Below are 18,543 nucleotides of genomic sequence, written 5' to 3'. Positions count from 1 at the left end.
GTCTTCCAGTGACATACATTTTTTAGAGTTCAACCTTTGAACCTTGTGTTATGCTATGACTTTGCTCAATACCGCCATTGACAGCTCCACGGGTTTCTTTGACACGTTGACTAGTCCGTTCCTTGATAGGCAATGAGCCAATAAATGCATATTATTGAAGCGAATGAGTGACCCGAGAGAAAAGTGGAACTGATTCCGATCTAAATGAACGTGATGTTTTCAGGAGTAATTATATGACAATGAATGTGATGTTGTTTTCTAGAGAAAGACTATGACAATGCAATCAAATACTACACGGAGGCGTTGGAGCTCAACCCGGCCAACGCCATCTACTTCTCCAACCGCAGCCTGGCGTACCTGCGGACAGAGTGCTATGGCTATGCCCTGGCCGACGCCACCAAGTGTCTGGAGATAGACAAGAACTACATCAAGGGCTACTATCGCCGAGCCACATCCAACATGGCCCTGGGCAAGTTCAAGGCTGCACTCAAAGACTACGAGACGGTAAGACCGGACACTGTTAGACAGGAGAGGAAGCTTCAAGGTACTCTTTAGGAAGATTATAGGAGAGGAAGCTTCAAGGTACTCTTAGGAAGATGGCAGGAGAGGAAGCTTCCAGGTACTCTTTAGGAAGATGACAGGAGAGGAAGCTTCCAGGTACTCTTTAGGAAGATGACAGGAGAGGAAGCTTCCAGGTACTCTTTAGGAAGATGACAGGAGAGGAAGCTTCCAGGTACTCTTTAGGAAGATGACAGGAGAGGAAGCTTCCAGGTACTCTTTAGGAAGATGACAGGAGAGGAAGCTTCCAGGTACTCTTTAGGAAGATGACAGGAGAGGAAGCTTCCAGGTACTCTTTAGGAAGATGACAGGAGAGGAAGCTTCCAGGTACTCTTTAGGAAGATGACAGGAGAGGAAGCTTCCAGGTACTCTTTAGGAAGATGACAGGAGAGGAAGCTTCCAGGTACTCTTTAGGAAGATGACAGGAGAGGAAGCTTCCAGGTACTCTTTAGGAAGATGACAGGAGAGGAAGCTTCCAGGTACTCTTTAGGAAGATGACAGGAGAGGAAGCTTCCAGGTACTCTTTAGGAAGATGACATCGTTGTAAATCCCCAGGTGACTTAAATGAGAATAGTTACTGTAGTGGCTAAATTGTCCAATTATAATTGTTCAAATACATTTCCATTCTAATCCTTTAGCCACAATGGAGGGTGGTGAAATGTTAGTCTTGACGCAGACAAATCCAATGTCCAGAATTAGTTGAAAAATAATAATAAATGTATTTGTCATTCTTCTGGATACAAAAAAAAATGTATAGAGTTCTACCAAAACAAATTGTGATCGTTTAAACTCTAGAAACAAACGTCATGGGAAACATGGTATGGTCAAATGTCCTTTTCACTAGAGCATTCATTAGAGAACAACAACAACAACCTTATTATGAGTTCATGTAATCATGTTTGAATATCTGTATGGAATATCGATGTCCAGGCAGAATGTTGGCGTGTACCGTGGACCCACAAACAAACGTACAAACATAAGATGACTTATTCATGATGCTTAGTTTTTTGCATAGATACACTACCGTTCCAAAAATGTGTGGTCATTTAGAAATGTCTTTTTTTTAAGAAATGCACATTTATTTGTCAATTCTAAAATAACAATTCTAATAATGAAGGCCAGCATCCCGGAGTCGCCTCTTCACTGTTGACTTTGAGACTGGACAGAGGAACTCTGCCTAGAAGGCTAGCATCCCGGAGTCGCCTCTTCACTGTTGACGTTGAGACTGGACAGAGGAACTCTGCCTAGAAGGCCAGCATCCCGGAGTCGCCTCTTCACTGTTGACGTTGAGACTGGACAGAGGAACTCTGCCTAGAAGGCCAGCATCCCGGAGTCGCCTCTTCACTGTTGACTTTGAGACTGGACAGAGGAACTCTGCCTAGAAGGCCAGCATCCCGGAGTCACCTCTTCACTGTTGACGTTGAGACTGGACAGAGGAACTCTGCCTAGAAGGCCAGCATCCCGGAGTCGCCTCTTCACTGTTGACGTTGAGAGGAACTCTGCCTAGAAGGCCAGCATCCCGGAGTCTCCTCTTCACTGTTGACGTTGAGACTGGTGTTTTGCGGGTACAATTTAATGAAGCTGCCAGTTGAGGACTTGTGGGGCATCTGTTTCTCAAACTAGACACTCTAATGTACTTGTCCTCTTGCTCATTTGTGCCCGTGGGGCCTCCCACTCCTCTTTCTATTCTGGTTAGAGCCAGTTCGCCGCTGTTCTGTGAACAGTAGTTCAGTAGTACACAGCGTTGTACGAGATCTTCAGTTTATTGGCAATTTCTCGCATGGAATAGCCTTCATTTCTCAGAACAAGAAGAGACTGACGAGTTTCAGAAGAAAGTTCTTTGTTTCTGGCAATTTTGAACCTGTAATCGAACCCACAAATGCTGACGCTCCAGATACTCAACTAGTCTAAAGAAGGCCAGTTTTATTGCTTCTTTAATCAGAACAACAGTTTTCAGCTGTGTTAACATAATTGCAAAAGGGTTTTCTAATCATCAATTAGCCTTTTAAAATGAACAACTTGGATTAGCTAACACAACGTGCCATTGGAACACAGGAGTGATGGTTTCTGATAATGGGGCCTCTGTACTTGGATTAGCTAACACAACGTGCCATTGGAACACAGGAGTGATGGCTGCTGATAATGGGCCTCTGTACGCCTATGTAGATATTCCATTGGAACACAGGAGTGATGGGTGCTGATAACGGGCCTCTGTACGCCTATGTAGATATTCCATTGGAACACAGGAGTGATGGTTTCTGATAATGGGCCTCTGTACGCCTATGTAGATATTCCATTAATAATCAGCCGTTTCCAGCTACAATAGTCATTTACAACATTAACAATGTCTACACTGTATTGCTGATCAATTTAATGTTATTTTAATGGACAAAAAAAAAAGTGCTTTTCTTCCAATAACAAGGACATTTCTAAGTGACCTCAAACTTTTGAACGGTAGTGCATGTCCACAACATGAGGGGGGAGGGAGGTTGGCGTGAGGGAGGAGTATGAATAGACTACACCGAACTTATTTATTTTAGTTTTTTGGTGTTTTGTTTTAATTCTTTCTAATATTATTCTGATCTGAACCCCTCACAACAAAAATAAGACAAAGTTAGTCGCAAAAAAAAAACAAACATTTATGGACATTTATTTATTTATTTTACCTTTATTTAACCAGGCAAGTCAGTCAAGAACAAATTCTTATTTTCAATGACGGCCTAGGAACAGTGGGGTTAACTGCCTTGTTCTGGGGCAGAACGACAGATTTGTACCTTGTCAGCTCGTGGATTTGAACTTGCAACCTTCCGGTTACTAGTCCAACGCTCTAACCACTAGGCTACCCTGCCGCCCCCTAAATCACCAGGTGACGTCCTACCAGGTGACTGGGTTTGACCAGCGCTGTATGAGGCCCATGTAGCAGTAGTATTATTACTAAGATGAGGACAGAAGAGGAGAATGTGGGCTTGTCACAAGGGAGGAGCCAATAGTGGGGCTGTCGTCACAATTTAGAAAGTCGCCCTGTGTGAGATGACGTCTTGCAGATGTGTTTACCTTGAACAGTGTAATGACTTGGCAGTCACGTACTTCCAGGGTTAGATTCTGTTTTAATTGTGGTCAGTTCAGTAAATCGATCAAAAGTTTGTTCCTTCAAATTTACTTTCGGTCAATGGGGGGGGGGGGGGGGTCATTTTATAAACAGCTGGTCTTTGTTCCATGTTGACATAAACACCCCAAGGCTCTGGCAACAGGAAGCTGGCTGGCTGGCTGGCTGTGCTACATCACTGACAGTGATAGCTGCCTGCTGTCACTGAGACAAATTTAGAGTATTGGTGTCATGGACATATTGCTCTACACAGATGCAACCGTCTCTACTGACTAGTACTGAAGTCTTAGTGAGAGGAGAGACGCACTAACTATTTCTAGAAATCAAAACTGTTTTGTATTAATTTACAACCAAACCATGGCTGTAAAATCTATTTTCCTTTGAATTTTGGACGGACTTTTCTGACATGGTACTGATCCATTTGTGTAGTACTGGTACCGAGGAATAGTGTTTTATGTGTGAGACTGACCCTAAGTCCTTGTCCTGTGCGTTTGCCTGGTGTTGTGGGGTTAGGTAGTGCGGGTGCGACCCAACGATAAGGACGCTAAGATGAAATACCAGGAGTGCAACAAGATCGTGAAACAGAAAGCCTTCGAGAGAGCCATCGCCAGCGACGAGATGAAGAAATCGGTCGTGGACTCCCTAGATATCGAAAACATGAGTGAGTAGTTGGTAATCTTTATATTTTAGGATTCATTAATTGATTATATATATTTTTTATATCTCATATATATATATATATATATATATTATATACATTTGAATGTCTAGATAATGGACTACTGCCTGTATACATTGTGGTGTTTTTTAAATTAAGAGTTACTGAGTTACTATGAAACACTTGGCGACAAATGTTGCTGTAAAATGGGCTGTGTACATTTGGTTGATGTGATTGTGCCACCCATGCAGTGATTGAGGACGAGTACACTGGACCGAAGCTGGATGAAGGAATGGTGACGATGGGGTTCATGAAAGAGATGATGGAGTGCTTCAAAGACCAGAAGAAACTGCACAGAAAGTGTGCTTATCAGGTACACCTTAAATAATACTGTAATATTAGTGTACTTATCGTGTATTTATAATTATACTGTAGTGTTAGTGTACTCATCAGGTACACCTATAATTATACTGTAATATTACTGTAGTTATCGGGTACACCTATAATATTACTGTAGTTACCAGGTACACCTATAATAATACTGTAATGTTACTGTAGTTATCAGGTACACCTATAATAATACTGTAATATTACTGTAGTTACCAGGTACACCTATAATAATACTGTAATATTACTGTAGTTACCAGGTACACCTTTAATAATACTGTAATATTACTGTAGTTACCAGGTACACCTATAATAATACTGTAATATTACTGTAGTTACCAGGTACACCTATAATAATACTGTAATATTACTGTAGTTACCAGGTACACCTATAATAATACTGTAATATTACTGTAGTTATCGGGTACACCTATAATATTACTGTAGTTACCAGGTACACCTATAATAATACTGTAATATTACTGTAGTTACCAGGTACACCTATAATAATACTGTAATATTACTGTAGTTATCGGGTACACCTATAATATTACTGTAGTTACCAGGTACACCTATAATAATACTGTAATATTACTGTAGTTACCAGGTACACCTATAATAATACTGTAATATTACTGTAGTTACCAGGTACACCTATAATAATACTGTAATATTACTGTAGTTACCAGGTACACCTATAATATTACTGTAATATTACTGTAGTTATCAGGTACACCTATAATTATACTGTAATATTACTGTAGTTATCGGGTACACCTATAATATTACTGTAGTATTACTGTAGTTATCAGGCACACCTATAATAATACTGTAATATTTCTGTAGTTACCAGGTACACCTATAATAATACTGTAATATTACTGTAGTTACCAGGTACACCTATAATAATACTGTAATATTACTGTAGTTACCAGGTACACCTATAATAATACTGTAATATTACTGTAGTTATCAGGTACACCTATAATAATACTGTAATATTACTGTAGTTACCAGGTACACCTTTAATAATACTGTAATATTACTGTAGTTACCAGGTACACCTATAATAATACTGTAATATTACTGTAGTTACCAGGTACACCTATAATAATACTGTAATATTACTGTAGTTACCAGGTACACCTATAATAATACTGTAATATTACTGTAGTTATCGGGTACACCTATAATATTACTGTAGTTACCAGGTACACCTATAATAATACTGTAATATTACTGTAGTTACCAGGTACACCTATAATAATACTGTAATATTACTGTAGTTATCGGGTACACCTATAATATTACTGTAGTTACCAGGTACACCTATAATAATACTGTAATATTACTGTAGTTACCAGGTACACCTATAATAATACTGTAATATTACTGTAGTTACCAGGTACACCTATAATAATACTGTAATATTACTGTAGTTACCAGGTACACCTATATATTACTGTAATATTACTGTAGTTATCAGGTACACCTATAATTATACTAGTTATCGGGTACACCTATAATATTACTGTAGTTACCAGGTACACCTATAATAATACTGTAATATTACTGTAGTTATCAGGCACACCTATAATAATACTGTAATATTTCTGTAGTTACCAGGTACACCTATAATAATACTGTAATATTACTGTAGTTACCAGGTACACCTATAATATTACTGTAGTTATCAGGTACACCTATAATTATACTGTAATATTACTGTAGTTATCGGGTACACCTATAATATTACTGTAGTTACCAGGTACACCTATAATAATACTGTAATATTACTGTAGTTATCAGGTACACCTATAATAATACTGTAATATTACTGTAGTTACCAGGTACACCTATAATAATACTGTAATATTACTGTAGTTACCAGGTACACCTATAATAATACTGTAATATTACTGTAGTTACCAGGTACACCTATAATAATACTGTAATATTACTGTAGTTATCAGGTACACCTATAATAATACTGTAATATTACTGTAGTTATCAGGTACACTTATAATAATACTGTAATATTACTGTAGTTACCAGGTACACCTATAATAATACTGTAATATTACTGTAGTTATCAGGTACACCTATAATAATACTGTAATATTACTGTAGTTATCAGGTACACCTATAATAATACTGTAATAATACTGTAATATTACTGTAGTTATCAGGTACACCTATAATAATACTGTAATATTACTGTAGTTATCAGGTACACCTATAATAATACTGTAATATTACTGTAGTTATCAGGTACACCTATAATAATACTGTAATATTACTGTAGTTATCAGGTACACCTATAATAATACTGTAATATTACTGTAGTTATCAGGTACACCTATAATAATACTGTAATATTACTGTAGTTATCAGGCACACCTATAATAATACTGTAATATTACTGTAGTTACCAGGTACACCTATAATAATACTGTAATATTACTGTAGTTATCGGGTACACCTATAATATTACTGTAGTTACCAGGTACACCTATAATAATACTGTAATATTACTGTAGTTATCGGGTACACCTATAATATTACTGTAGTTACCAGGTACACCTATAATAGTACTGTAATATTACTGTAGTTACCAGGTACACCTATAATAATACTGTAATATTACTGTAGTTACCAGGTACACCTATAATAATACTGTAATATTACTGTAGTTACCAGGTACACCTATAATATTACTGTAATATTACTGTAGTTATCAGGTACACCTATAATTATACTGTAATATTACTGTAGTTATCGGGTACACCTATAATATTACTGTAGTTACCAGGTACACCTATAATAATACTGTAATATTACTGTAGTTATCAGGCACACCTATAATAATACTGTAATATTACTGTAGTTACCAGGTACACCTATAATAATACTAATATTACTGTAGTTATCAGGTACACCTATAATAATACTGTAATATTACTGTAGTTATCAGGTACACCTATAATAATACTGTAATATTACTGTAGTTATCAGGTACACCTATAATAATACTGTAATATTACTGTAGTTATCAGGTACACCTATAATAATACTGTAATATTACTGTAGTTATCAGGTACACCTATAATAATACTGTAATATTACTGTAGTTATCAGGTACACCTATAATATTACTGTAGTTACCAGGTACACCTATAATAATACTGTAATATTACTGTAATATTACTGTAGTTATCAGGTACACCTATAATATTACTGTATTTGTGTTGACTAATAAAATCTCTCCTTTTTAGATTCTGATCCAAGTCAAAGAGCTCTTGTCCAAACTACCCAGTCTAGTTGAGATCACGTTAAAAGAGGTGAGACATCCGTGTTATGTATGTTGACTTCCTGGTATTGCTCTTCATCCTGTCTAGTCCTTCAATTGTCAGATTTGTGTTTATTATTGATCCCACGTTAGCTACTCTGCCTGCGGTCCCGGCAAAATTAAAGGCAGTTATACAATTTTAAAAACATTCCATTACAGAATTCACAACACACCAAGTGTGTGCACAGTCCCCGCTGTTCCATAAGGTATATTTTTAAAATGTTTTTAAATCTGATTCTACTGCTGCATCAGTTACCTGATGTGGAATAGAGTTCCATGTAGTCATGGCTCTATGTAGTACTGTGCGCCTCCCATAGTCTGTTCTGGACTTGTGGACTGTGACACGAGACCTCTGGTGGCATGTCTTGTGGGATATGAATGGGTGTCTGAGCTGTGTGCCAGTAGTTTAAACAGACAGCTCGGTGCATTCACCATGTCAATACATCTCACAAATACAAGTGGCATGTATTTGCGTGTGTGGAGTGAAGATTTTTAAAAAGTAAGGGGCCTAGGCAGCTGCCCTGGGGAACTCCTGATTCTAAGTGGATTATATTTGATAGGCTTCCATTAAAGAACACCCTCTATTGTTAGACAGGTAACTCTTTATCCAGCAGCAGACTATGATCAATAATATCAAAAGCTGCACTGAAGTCTTAACAAAACAGCCCTCCACAATCTTTTTATCATCAATTTCTCTCAGCCAATCATCAGTCATTTGTGTAAGTGCTGTGCTTGTTGAAAGTCCTTCCCTATAAGCGAAATTTCATTTAAGGAGCACCATAGTAAAAAGCTATCATTCTTTGTCATTTATCTTTGTTTCATAGTGTAGTTTCTTCATTTTTATTCAGTTTAGTCACATGATTTCTCAATTTGCAGGGGATTTAAGTTTTTACAGTCATTTTCTTAATAGGTGCATACTCAGTAGTAACGGGGATAAGCAATTTCATAAATGTATCAAGTGCAACGTCTGGTTGCTCCTCATTACACACCGCGGACCAACGAATATTCTTTACATCGACAACATAGGATTCACATACAAACTTCTTGTATAATTTGGATACTGCTTTAAAGCAAATATCTGCAGCATTAGTAAAGATGTGATCGATACATGTTGATGATTTAATTCCTGTGCTGTTTCTAACTACCTGGTTGGTTGACTGTTAACCTGTACCAGGTTGCAGGCACTGGTTACAGTTTGAAGCTTTCTCTTGAGTGGGCGGCTTGATGAAAACCAGTCAATATTTAAATCACTCAGAAAATATACTTCTCTGTTGATATCACATACATTATCAAGCAGGTAATGTAGGTAGGTACAGTAGACTGAGTCAGGCTGGTTGGTACAGTAGACTGAGTCAGGCTGGTTGGTACAGTATCAAGCATTTCACACACGTTATCCAGATACTGACTGTTAGCACTTGGTGGTCCACTTGGTGGTCCCCTTCAGCATATGTCCCTGTGCCTAAACCTGTTCTGTTTCCTCCCCAACAGACAGAGAAGATAACCATTTGTGGCGACACACATGGACAATTCTACGACCTTCTGAACATCTTTGAGCTGAACGGCTTACCCTCCGAGACCAACCCCTATGTATCCTGCTCAGTCGCAGTAAAGCGGTGACATGTGCAGTAAAGCGGTGACATGTGCAGTAAAGCGGTGACATGTGCAGTAACCTGTGCAGTAAAGCGGTGACATGTGCAGTAAAGCGGTGGCGTGTGCAGTAAAGCGGTGTTTTGTATTCAAATATATGTACATGATAACCCTTAACAATTTAACACAGCTGTTTAATGGAGACTTTGTGGACCGTGGTTCGTTCTCCCTAGAGGTCATTCTGACTCTGTTCGGCTTCAAGCTGCTCCTCCCGGACTCCTTCTACCTGCTCAGAGGTCAGTAGGCTCCTCCTTCTACCTGCTCAGAGGTCAGTAGGCTCCTCCTTCTACCTGCTCAGAGGTCAGTAGGCTCCTCCTTCTACCTGCTCAGAGGTCAGTAGGCTCCTCCTTCTACCTGCTCAGAGGTCAGTAGGCTCCTCCTTCTACCTGCTCAGAGGTCAGTAGGCTCCTCCTTCTACCTGCTCAGAGGTCAGTAGGCTCCTCCTTCTACCTGCTCAGAGGCTCCTCCTTCTACCTGCTCAGAGGTCAGTAGGCTCCTCCTTCTACCTGCTCAGAGGTCAGTAGGCTCCTCCTTCTACCTGCTCAGAGGTCAGTAGGCTCCTCCTTCTACCTGCTCAGAGGTCAGTAGGCTCCTCCTTCTACCTGCTCAGAGGTCAGTAGGCTACCTGCTCAGAGGTCTAGGCTCTCCTTCTACCTGCTCAGAGGTCAGTAGGCTCCTCCTTCTACCTGCTCAGAGGTCAGTAGGCTCCTCCTTCTACCTGCTCAGAGGTCAGTAGGCTCCTCCTTCTACCTGCTCAGAGGTCAGTAGGCTCCTCCTTCTACCTGCTCAGAGGTCAGTAGGCTCCTCCTTCTACCTGCTCAGAGGTCAGTAGGCTCCTCCTTCTACCTGCTCAGAGGTCAGTAGGCTCACAGAGGAAGTTAAGAGCACTGTATATCTGTGGCCAGTCTTCCTTCTTTGCTAATGTTTATATTACCCATGTGTAATGGACCCTTCGCTAAGCCTTGCCACCCTTGGTTACTTTTGCGACCTTGGTCAACATTTTACCAGGAAGCCCAATTCCCCATTCAAACCGTTGGAGAAAACCCCTCACAATGATCTTAAACTGTGCTTTTAATACACAACGAAATTAAACAGACTACCCCTACCTGATCAGGAGACTCTCAGGTATGTTGTGGTGAACTGTCATTACAATTGCTTTTTTGGGAACCTAGTCAAATTAAGTTTGTAGTGTGGCTAGCCACTAGATGGCTCTAAAGGCACTTTGCATACAGTCAAAGCTACTAACCACATATGGAGTTAAGAAGTGCTTTCAAGTTGTTTGTCAACAGCCTATGAGAGTTATATCCCTAATAGCCAATTTAGCTACATGCCAATGAGTAATATTAAGCGTTAGCAATGTTTTTGATGAGCGCTAGCTAATCAGCTAGCCTTAGCAATGTTTTCAATGAGAGCTAGCTAATAGCTATCGTTAATGTTTTCAATGAGAGCTAGCCAACCTGCTAGCGTTAGCAACTTTTTCAATGAGACCTAGTAAGCGTTAGCAATGTTTTCGATGAGCGCTAGCTAACCAGTTAGCTTTAGCAACTTTTTCAATGTGACCTCTGGTGCGCTGTTAAATTATTTAACCCTTCAAACAATAGATTTAAAAAAAATTATGTTTCTGTTTTTGACATAGCCCTCGTCCGAGGTGTTGGACTCAACTACAGTTGCTATCCGTCGAAGCGTTGCGATTGCTTGCCCATAATTCTGTGAGTGGGGCTTAGCGAAGGGTAAATTGTGTCGGTAACTGATGTCCATATGTTCCTGTGTAACTAGGTAACCACGAGACTGACAACATGAACCAGATGTATGGTTTTGAGGGGGAGGTGAAGGCCAAGTACACCGCTCAGATGTTTACGCTCTTCAGTGAGGTCTTCCAGTGGCTGCCTCTGGCGCAGTGCATCAATGGAAAAGTTCTGGTAGGTAACCCTGACCTTTAACCTCTGACCTCTAGCATAGTGCATCAACGGCAAGGTCCTGGTAGGTAATTTGGCGTTTATAACTATGTGGTAAGGTGGTAATTACCAGTTGTGAAGCCGTAAATACGAAATGAGTAAATTCACATTTTGAACATGTACTTTGGGGAATAGACTTTTTAAATTGGTGGATTCTGCTATTTCAGCCACACCCGTTACCGATGGGTGTATAACGTCAAGCACACAGCCATGCAATCTCCATTGACAAACATTGGCAATTAGCCTAGTGATTAGAGCGTTGGACTAGTAACCGAAAGGTTGCAAGATCGAAACCCCGAGCTGACAAGGAAAAAATCTGTCGTTCTGCCCCTGAAGGCAGTTAACCCACTGTTCCTAGTCATTGTAAAATAATCATTTGTTCTCATTAACTGACTTTCCTAGTTAAATAAAGGTTTAAAAAATAAAATAAAAAAATACATTAAATGGCCTTACTGAAGATGTGTCTTTTCAATGTGGCCCTGTCATAGGATGACACCTTTCCAACAAGTCAGTTCATCAAATTCCAAATTCCTGCTAGAGCTGTCCCGGGTCAACTGTAAGTGCTGGTTTTGTCAACTAGAAACGTCTAGGAGCAACAACGGCTCAGCCGTGAAGTGGTAGTCCACACAAGCTCACAGAATGGGAACACTGATGCGCATAGCGTGCAAAAATCGTCTGTCCTCGGTTGCAAAACTCACCATCGAGTTCCAAACTGCCTCTGTCCTCTCTCTTCAGTGACCCGGAAACCGATGATGGTCGAGGAGAGTCAATTTGTTAGTAGTGTCTTCCCCTCCCCGATAGCCACGTTTTTCATTGAGGCTGGTCATGTGTATCCTATCGCAGTCCTTTGCGGAAGAGTTTTGATATCTACCACACCCCCTTTTTGAAGCACAGTGTATTAACTGTAAAACCATCGGGAAGAATCTCATTTGCATACTCATTCTCAAAACTCATTGGATGAGAACGCCAGAGGTCCCTCCCCTCTGACCATCTCCTCCAATGGGTTTTGAGAGGTAGGCGAGGAAAAATAACTAATGCAATTGAGATTCTCCTGTGGTAGGTAACCCTGACCTTTAAACCCTAACCTTGGCGCAGTGCATCAACGGCAAAGTCCTGTTAGGTATCCCTGACCTCTAACCTTTGACCCCTGACAGCCCTCACACGGTGTATTAAACAGCAAAGTCATGGTAGGTTCTCTGTTAAGGCGTCCGCATGTTTCCCAGCCGAAACAGTTCGGTGGAGTTTGTTCATATAGGACGACATTTTGGACTTCGGCAAGGTTTTTTTTCCAGCTGTTTCGGCACTTTCTGGAGGCAAGAAAAGTCTCTTCGTCTGTGAAGAAAAGTCCCTTCGTCTGTGAAGAAAAGTCCCTTCGTCTGTGAAGAAAAGTCCCTTCGTCTGTGAAGAAAAGTCCCTTCGTCTGTGAAGAAAAGTCCCTTTGTCTGTGAAGAAAAGTCCCTTTGTCTGTGAAGAAAAGTCCCTTTGTCTGTGAAGAAAAGTCCCTTTGTCTGTGAAGAAAAGTCCCTTTGTCTGTGAAGAAAAGTCCCTTTGTCTGTGAAGAAAAGTCCCTTTGTCTGTGAAGAAAAGTCCCTTTGTCTGTGAAGAAAAGTCCCTTTGTCTGTGAAGAAAAGTCCCTTTGTCTGTGAAGAAAAGTCCCTTTGTCTGTGAAGAAAAGTCCCTTTGTCTGTGAAGAAAAGTCCCTTTGTCTGTGAAGAAAAGTCCCTGTCTTGTCTGTCTGTGAAGAAAAGTCCCTTTGTCTGTGAAGAAAAGTCCCTTTGTCTGTGAAGAAAAGTCCCTTCGTCTGTGAAGAAAAGTCCCTTCGTCTGTGAAGAAAAGTCCCTTGTCTGTGAAGAAAAGTCCCTGTGAAGAAAAGTCTGTGAAGAAAAGTCCCTGTGAAGAAAAGTCTGTGAAGAAAAGTCCCTTTGTCTGTGAAGAAAAGTCCCTTTGTCTGTGAAGAAAAGTCCCTTTGTCTGTGAAGAAAAGTCCCTTTGTCTGTGAAGAAAAGTCCCTTTGTCTGTGAAGAAAAGTCCCTTTGTCTGTGAAGAAAAGTCCCTTTGTCTGTGAAGAAAAGTCCCTTTGTCTGTGAAGAAAAGTCCCTTCGTCTGTGATTTTTCAACAGTAGGGATTCTTCAATAAAGTCTGCCATTCAGTGAGAGATCTCGTTTTCCTGCAAAAAAAAAAATATTGATAAACAATGCACCAAACTTCTAAGTTACGTGTAACATTGTGTGACAAATCTCTTCAGCGATAACTTCAATTAATGACAGATTTCTTGAGTTAGATCCATTCTGACTTTTTTTGAGGAAGTGAATAATGGCTTTGGCGTCTCAAGATGGACAAACGGTACTATTGCCACTTTTATTTCTTATTTCTCGTTTTTCAAGCAAAGGTCTTTTTAAGAGAGTATGCAGCACGGTCGTTCAGTTCGACTAGCCGAGGTCCGCTAGGCGCCAGCCGAACTGAAGCATGCTGAGGCCTGCCAATGGTACAACTGGACATTTTTCGAGAATATTGTCTGTAGTTGTGTTCTGTCTGTGTCAGGTGATGCACGGAGGGCTGTTCAGTGAGGACGGAGTGATGCTCGACGATCTGAGGAAGATCGACAGGAACAGACAGCCCCCAGACTCTGGTAAGAGCGATCAATTAATCAATACCTTTCTCGTTTAGGACCTAGGAATTAAAGTGTTGTTTCAACTGTTTGTGTTTCTTCAGGTCCCATGTGTGATCTCCTCTGGTCAGACCCACAGCCACAGGTTTGGTGTCCTAGAAATACACTCTTGTCCAACAACAAAATATAATTCTAATATAATCTGGTTTAAATAGCTGTACTGCATCATGTCATCTGTCTATTTAATTTTTTTTTTTTTTTCCTGACCCCCAGAATGGGCGGTCTGTCTCTAAGCGAGGTGTGAGCTGTCAGTTTGGTCCTGACGTCACCGAGCGGTTCCTGGACCAGAACAAGTTGGATTACATCGTCCGCAGTCACGAGGTCAAGGCAGAGGGTTATGAGGTCACACACTCAGGGAAGTGCATCACAGTCTTCTCAGCACCCAACTACTGGTAACTAGGGCAACAGACTCACTATTCAATCCAAATTTTGTGATTTTTTTTTAATATGCATTGCCAGATTTAAACAACATCTATTGTAAGACTCTCACATGTCAAATGTCACCCCCTCTAAAGACATTTAAGATCAGTATTCTCTTCTCACCCCTTCCTCTCCCCTTCCTCTCGCTCTCCCCCTCGCTCTCCCCTTCCCCTCGCTCTCCCCTTCCCTCCCCTCGCTCTCCCCTTCCCTCCCCTCCTCTCCCCTTCCCTCCCCTCGCTCTCCCCTTCCCTCCCCTCGCTCTCCCCTTCCTTCCCCTCGCTCTCCCCTTCCTTCCCCTCGCTCTCCCCTTCCTTCCCTCGCTCTCCCCTTCCTTCCCTCGCTCTCCCCTTCCTTCCCCTCGCTCTCCCCTTCCTTCCCCTCGCTCTCCCCTTCCTTCCCCTCGCTCTCCCCTTCCCTCCCTCGCTCTCCCCTTCCTCTCCTTCTCCCCCTCGTTCTCCCCTTCCTCTCCTTCTCCCCCTCGTTCTCCCCTTCCTCTCCTTCTCCCCCTCGTTCTCCCCTTCCCCTCGCTCTCCCCCTCGTTCTCCCCTTCCCCTCGCTCTCCCCTTCCCCTCCCCTTCCCCTCGCTGTCCTTCTCTCTCTCCCTCAAGTGATCAGATGGCTAATAAGGGAGCGTACATCCACCTCAGAGGATCAGACCTCAAACCAGAGTTTCACCAGTTCACTGCTGTGGTAAGTACATCTGATAATAACTTTGACATACTAACCCTAACCAACGTTACAATAACAGTACATCTACTTAGTTACTTCCCACTCTGCCCACCCACATGGCCGCCTCCCACTCTGCCACCCACATGGCTGCCTCCCACTCTTCCACCCACATGGCTGCCTCCCACTCTTCCACCCACATGGCTGCCTCCCACTCTTCCACCCACATGGCTGCCTCCCACTCTTCCACCCACATGGCCGCCTCCCACTCTGCCACCCACATGGCCGCCTCCCACTCTGCCACCCACATGGCCGCCTCCCACTCTGCCGCTTCCCACTCCCACTAAAGCAGCAGAATAACTATGTAGATTACCATCACCAATAGGAGACAGTCTAAAGCAGAATAACTATGTAGATTACCATCACCAATAGGAGACAGTCTAAAGCAGAATAACTATGTAGATTACCATCACCAATAGGAGACAGTCTAAAGCAGAATAACTATGTAGATTACCATCACCAATAGGAGACAGTCTAAAGCAGAATAACTATGTAGATTATCATGACCAATAGGAGACAGTCTAAAGCAGAATAACTATGTAGATTATCATGACCAATAGGAGACAGTCTAAAGCAGAATAACATGACCAACAGGAGACAGATTAGCCTACACCACACAATATGCTGATGGATTTTGCCACAATGCCCTTGTGTAGGGACTTCCCTGCTTGTGCAACTGCAATATTGGTTACAACAGACGGGTTGTATAGCCTTCAATAAATATTTGTGGGAATGTTCATTCAAATGGACTCCACGGTGGTCATAGACACTGCATCTCAGTGCAAGAGGTGTCTCTGCAGTACCTGGTTAGACTCCAGGCTGCATCACATTTGGCCCAGCGTCATCCGCGTTTGGCCGGGGTAGTTTTTGTATTGTAAATAAGAATTTTTTTCTTAACCGACTTGCCTAGTTAAAAAAAAAAAAGGTTGTGTTATTTCAGTTGTTCAGAAATGTGAGGCAGAGAGTGGCTTGGTTCAGAAGAGGGTGACTAAAGAGAAACATGAAGGGGGGTGTGAACGGGATCAAGGTGTGAACGGGATCAAGGTGTGAACGGGATCAAGGTGTGAACGGGATCCGGATCTTTAGCTTTGAGGGGGAAATAAGTTTCTGTATTCGTTACCACGGGCCAATAAAATATCTCGTATCTTTCCTCCACAGCCTCATCCGAATGTGAAGCCGATGGCGTACGCCAACTCTCTGATGCAGATGGGGATGATGTAGAGAGGCCCATGACGCTCAGCCTGACACCTCCCTCCTGGCTGACCACACCCACCTCCTGGCTGACCACACCCACCACTCCTTCCTTAGACAACAACATGCCCTGGCCCACTGGTCCATGCGGTTCCATGGGATCCCTTTCTCCCAGCCTGTCCCCCAGTAGTTCCCCCCCCTCCTCCCCTTGACCTTTTTTAATTCTTTGATGTTTGTACATCTGAAGGGTCAGCACTTTAAAGATCTGAAAACATTGAAGGGTTTAGTACCAAGGGGGAAGGAATGGGGAGAGAATTGCGACCGGTTTCCGGTAAATCCCTCTTGTTGCGTTCAGAGTAGACAACGTGGTGGTGTGATGGCAGTTATATATCTTCGACCGGCACAGTCAAGAACTGGGTGTGTTCATTTCTTCTTCTTCTTCTTTTTCTATTGGTAAAAACTGGAAAAGTCAATCTCTCCCTAATTTCTGTCCATATTGGTCCCCACACATGGGTTTCATTCCCGGTAGTGATTTAGAATGATGAATTATACTGTATTGGTACCGTATGGTTAAGTAACAACTGGAATGATCGGAACTGTCGGATTTTGTAAGAACGTACGGCAGCAGAAATGTCAAGAATAATATTTGACTGTTCTGCTACTGTAAAACATACAGTTGGTTGGCCAACTGCACCGTTCATACTGTGTCTGGTTGGGGGGGGGGGGGGTGCTAGCAGAATGTCTATACTACAGTATTGGTTCATACATCCTGTGAAATATAGTTTTATTAAAGTTCAATATTTTTTACAGTAGGGCAAAAGTGAGTGTAGAAAAAAATGTAGCTACGATTTTTGCATCTTCAGGAGAAAAGGAGGTGTTTTGGGGAAGAACCTGGTTTGTCTCCAGTCTCACTCTGCACGGTGTTGTTCATTACTAGTAGTCAGACGTTGTAGGTTCTTCACATTCAACATGTACAAACAGATCTCATTCCGTTGTTATTTTTGCTCTGCCGCACCTCTCCTCTACCTGTTGGGGGGGGGGGGGGTGTTGCTGCTCTTCAACTCAGTCAGTAGTGTCACTCTCCCGGCAGCTCTTGCACAATATCTCTTCTCTCCCGACCTGCTTTGCTACAAAGGCCAAGCACTGGTGTGATGCTTCAACCAGCTCCACTGTTAGTTTTGTCTACCAGTGTGACTTTGCCGTTGTGTGGATGTATAGCCCGGACGTCCAGACACCAAGCCACCTCCCTCTCTCTCTCTCTCTCTCTCTCATGCGCACAGCTGCAGTGTCCCAATATTGGCCCTAAACTTTTTAAGATAATGGTATACACTGAAGTGTATGTGTGTGTGTATATATATATATTATCATTTAAAATGAATGCTGTGTACATGTTTGGAAAAAAAAGATATTGAATAAAAAAAATTCCAGTCCAGTGATTTTTAAATTAATGATGATTTATGTTGAAATTTCAGTGCACAGGGTCTGCGATGATTTCTCTGTCAAGAAATGCACCTACTTCAAAGAAATTACCAATATATTTGCTAATGAAGCCAAGTGTATGTATTTGTTTTTACATATACCAACAGCCAAGTATAGTTTACCATCTTTAGACATATACCAACCACTGAGCTATAAGAATAACACCAACAGGCACAGCCAAAAATGTGTGTATATGTAACTGAAGATAGACCAGAGTCGGTCGTTTCCAATGGGAGAGAATGAATCATGGTGGGCAGAGCCAAGGACGATCTAGTGAGATCCTATTGGCACGTTCAAGCATTTATTTGCATATATTCCTTTGGGGAACTCCTACTCAAGTGCGCGTGTGCAAAAACTCAATTCGTCCTTGCGTTCCAAAACAACGTATTTTGTATTTAT

General features: G+C 41.7%; 1 protein-coding gene across 1 annotated transcript in view; it reads left to right on the top strand.

The window, feature by feature from the left end:
• LOC115122149 (serine/threonine-protein phosphatase 5-like) overlaps positions 1-18,097 on the top strand; it is a 36,337-nt gene extending 18,240 nt beyond the window's left edge. The window contains exons 2-13 of the mRNA XM_029651344.2: positions 263-504; positions 4,178-4,325; positions 4,574-4,695; positions 7,985-8,050; positions 9,547-9,645; positions 9,836-9,941; positions 11,482-11,624; positions 14,202-14,289; positions 14,373-14,413; positions 14,542-14,720; positions 15,357-15,438; positions 16,633-18,097. Coding sequence (XP_029507204.1) covers positions 263-504; positions 4,178-4,325; positions 4,574-4,695; positions 7,985-8,050; positions 9,547-9,645; positions 9,836-9,941; positions 11,482-11,624; positions 14,202-14,289; positions 14,373-14,413; positions 14,542-14,720; positions 15,357-15,438; positions 16,633-16,695 — 1,379 coding nt within the window. The 3' untranslated portion in view covers positions 16,696-18,097. The remainder of the gene's footprint in view (positions 1-262; positions 505-4,177; positions 4,326-4,573; positions 4,696-7,984; positions 8,051-9,546; positions 9,646-9,835; positions 9,942-11,481; positions 11,625-14,201; positions 14,290-14,372; positions 14,414-14,541; positions 14,721-15,356; positions 15,439-16,632) is intronic.
• Positions 18,098-18,543: the final 446 nt, after the last annotated feature.

This window comes from Oncorhynchus nerka, linkage group LG14, assembly GCF_034236695.1.
Source record: "Oncorhynchus nerka isolate Pitt River linkage group LG14, Oner_Uvic_2.0, whole genome shotgun sequence".
Lineage (NCBI taxonomy): Eukaryota > Metazoa > Chordata > Actinopteri > Salmoniformes > Salmonidae > Oncorhynchus > Oncorhynchus nerka.
This window is presented reverse-complemented; position numbering and strand designations above follow the sequence as displayed.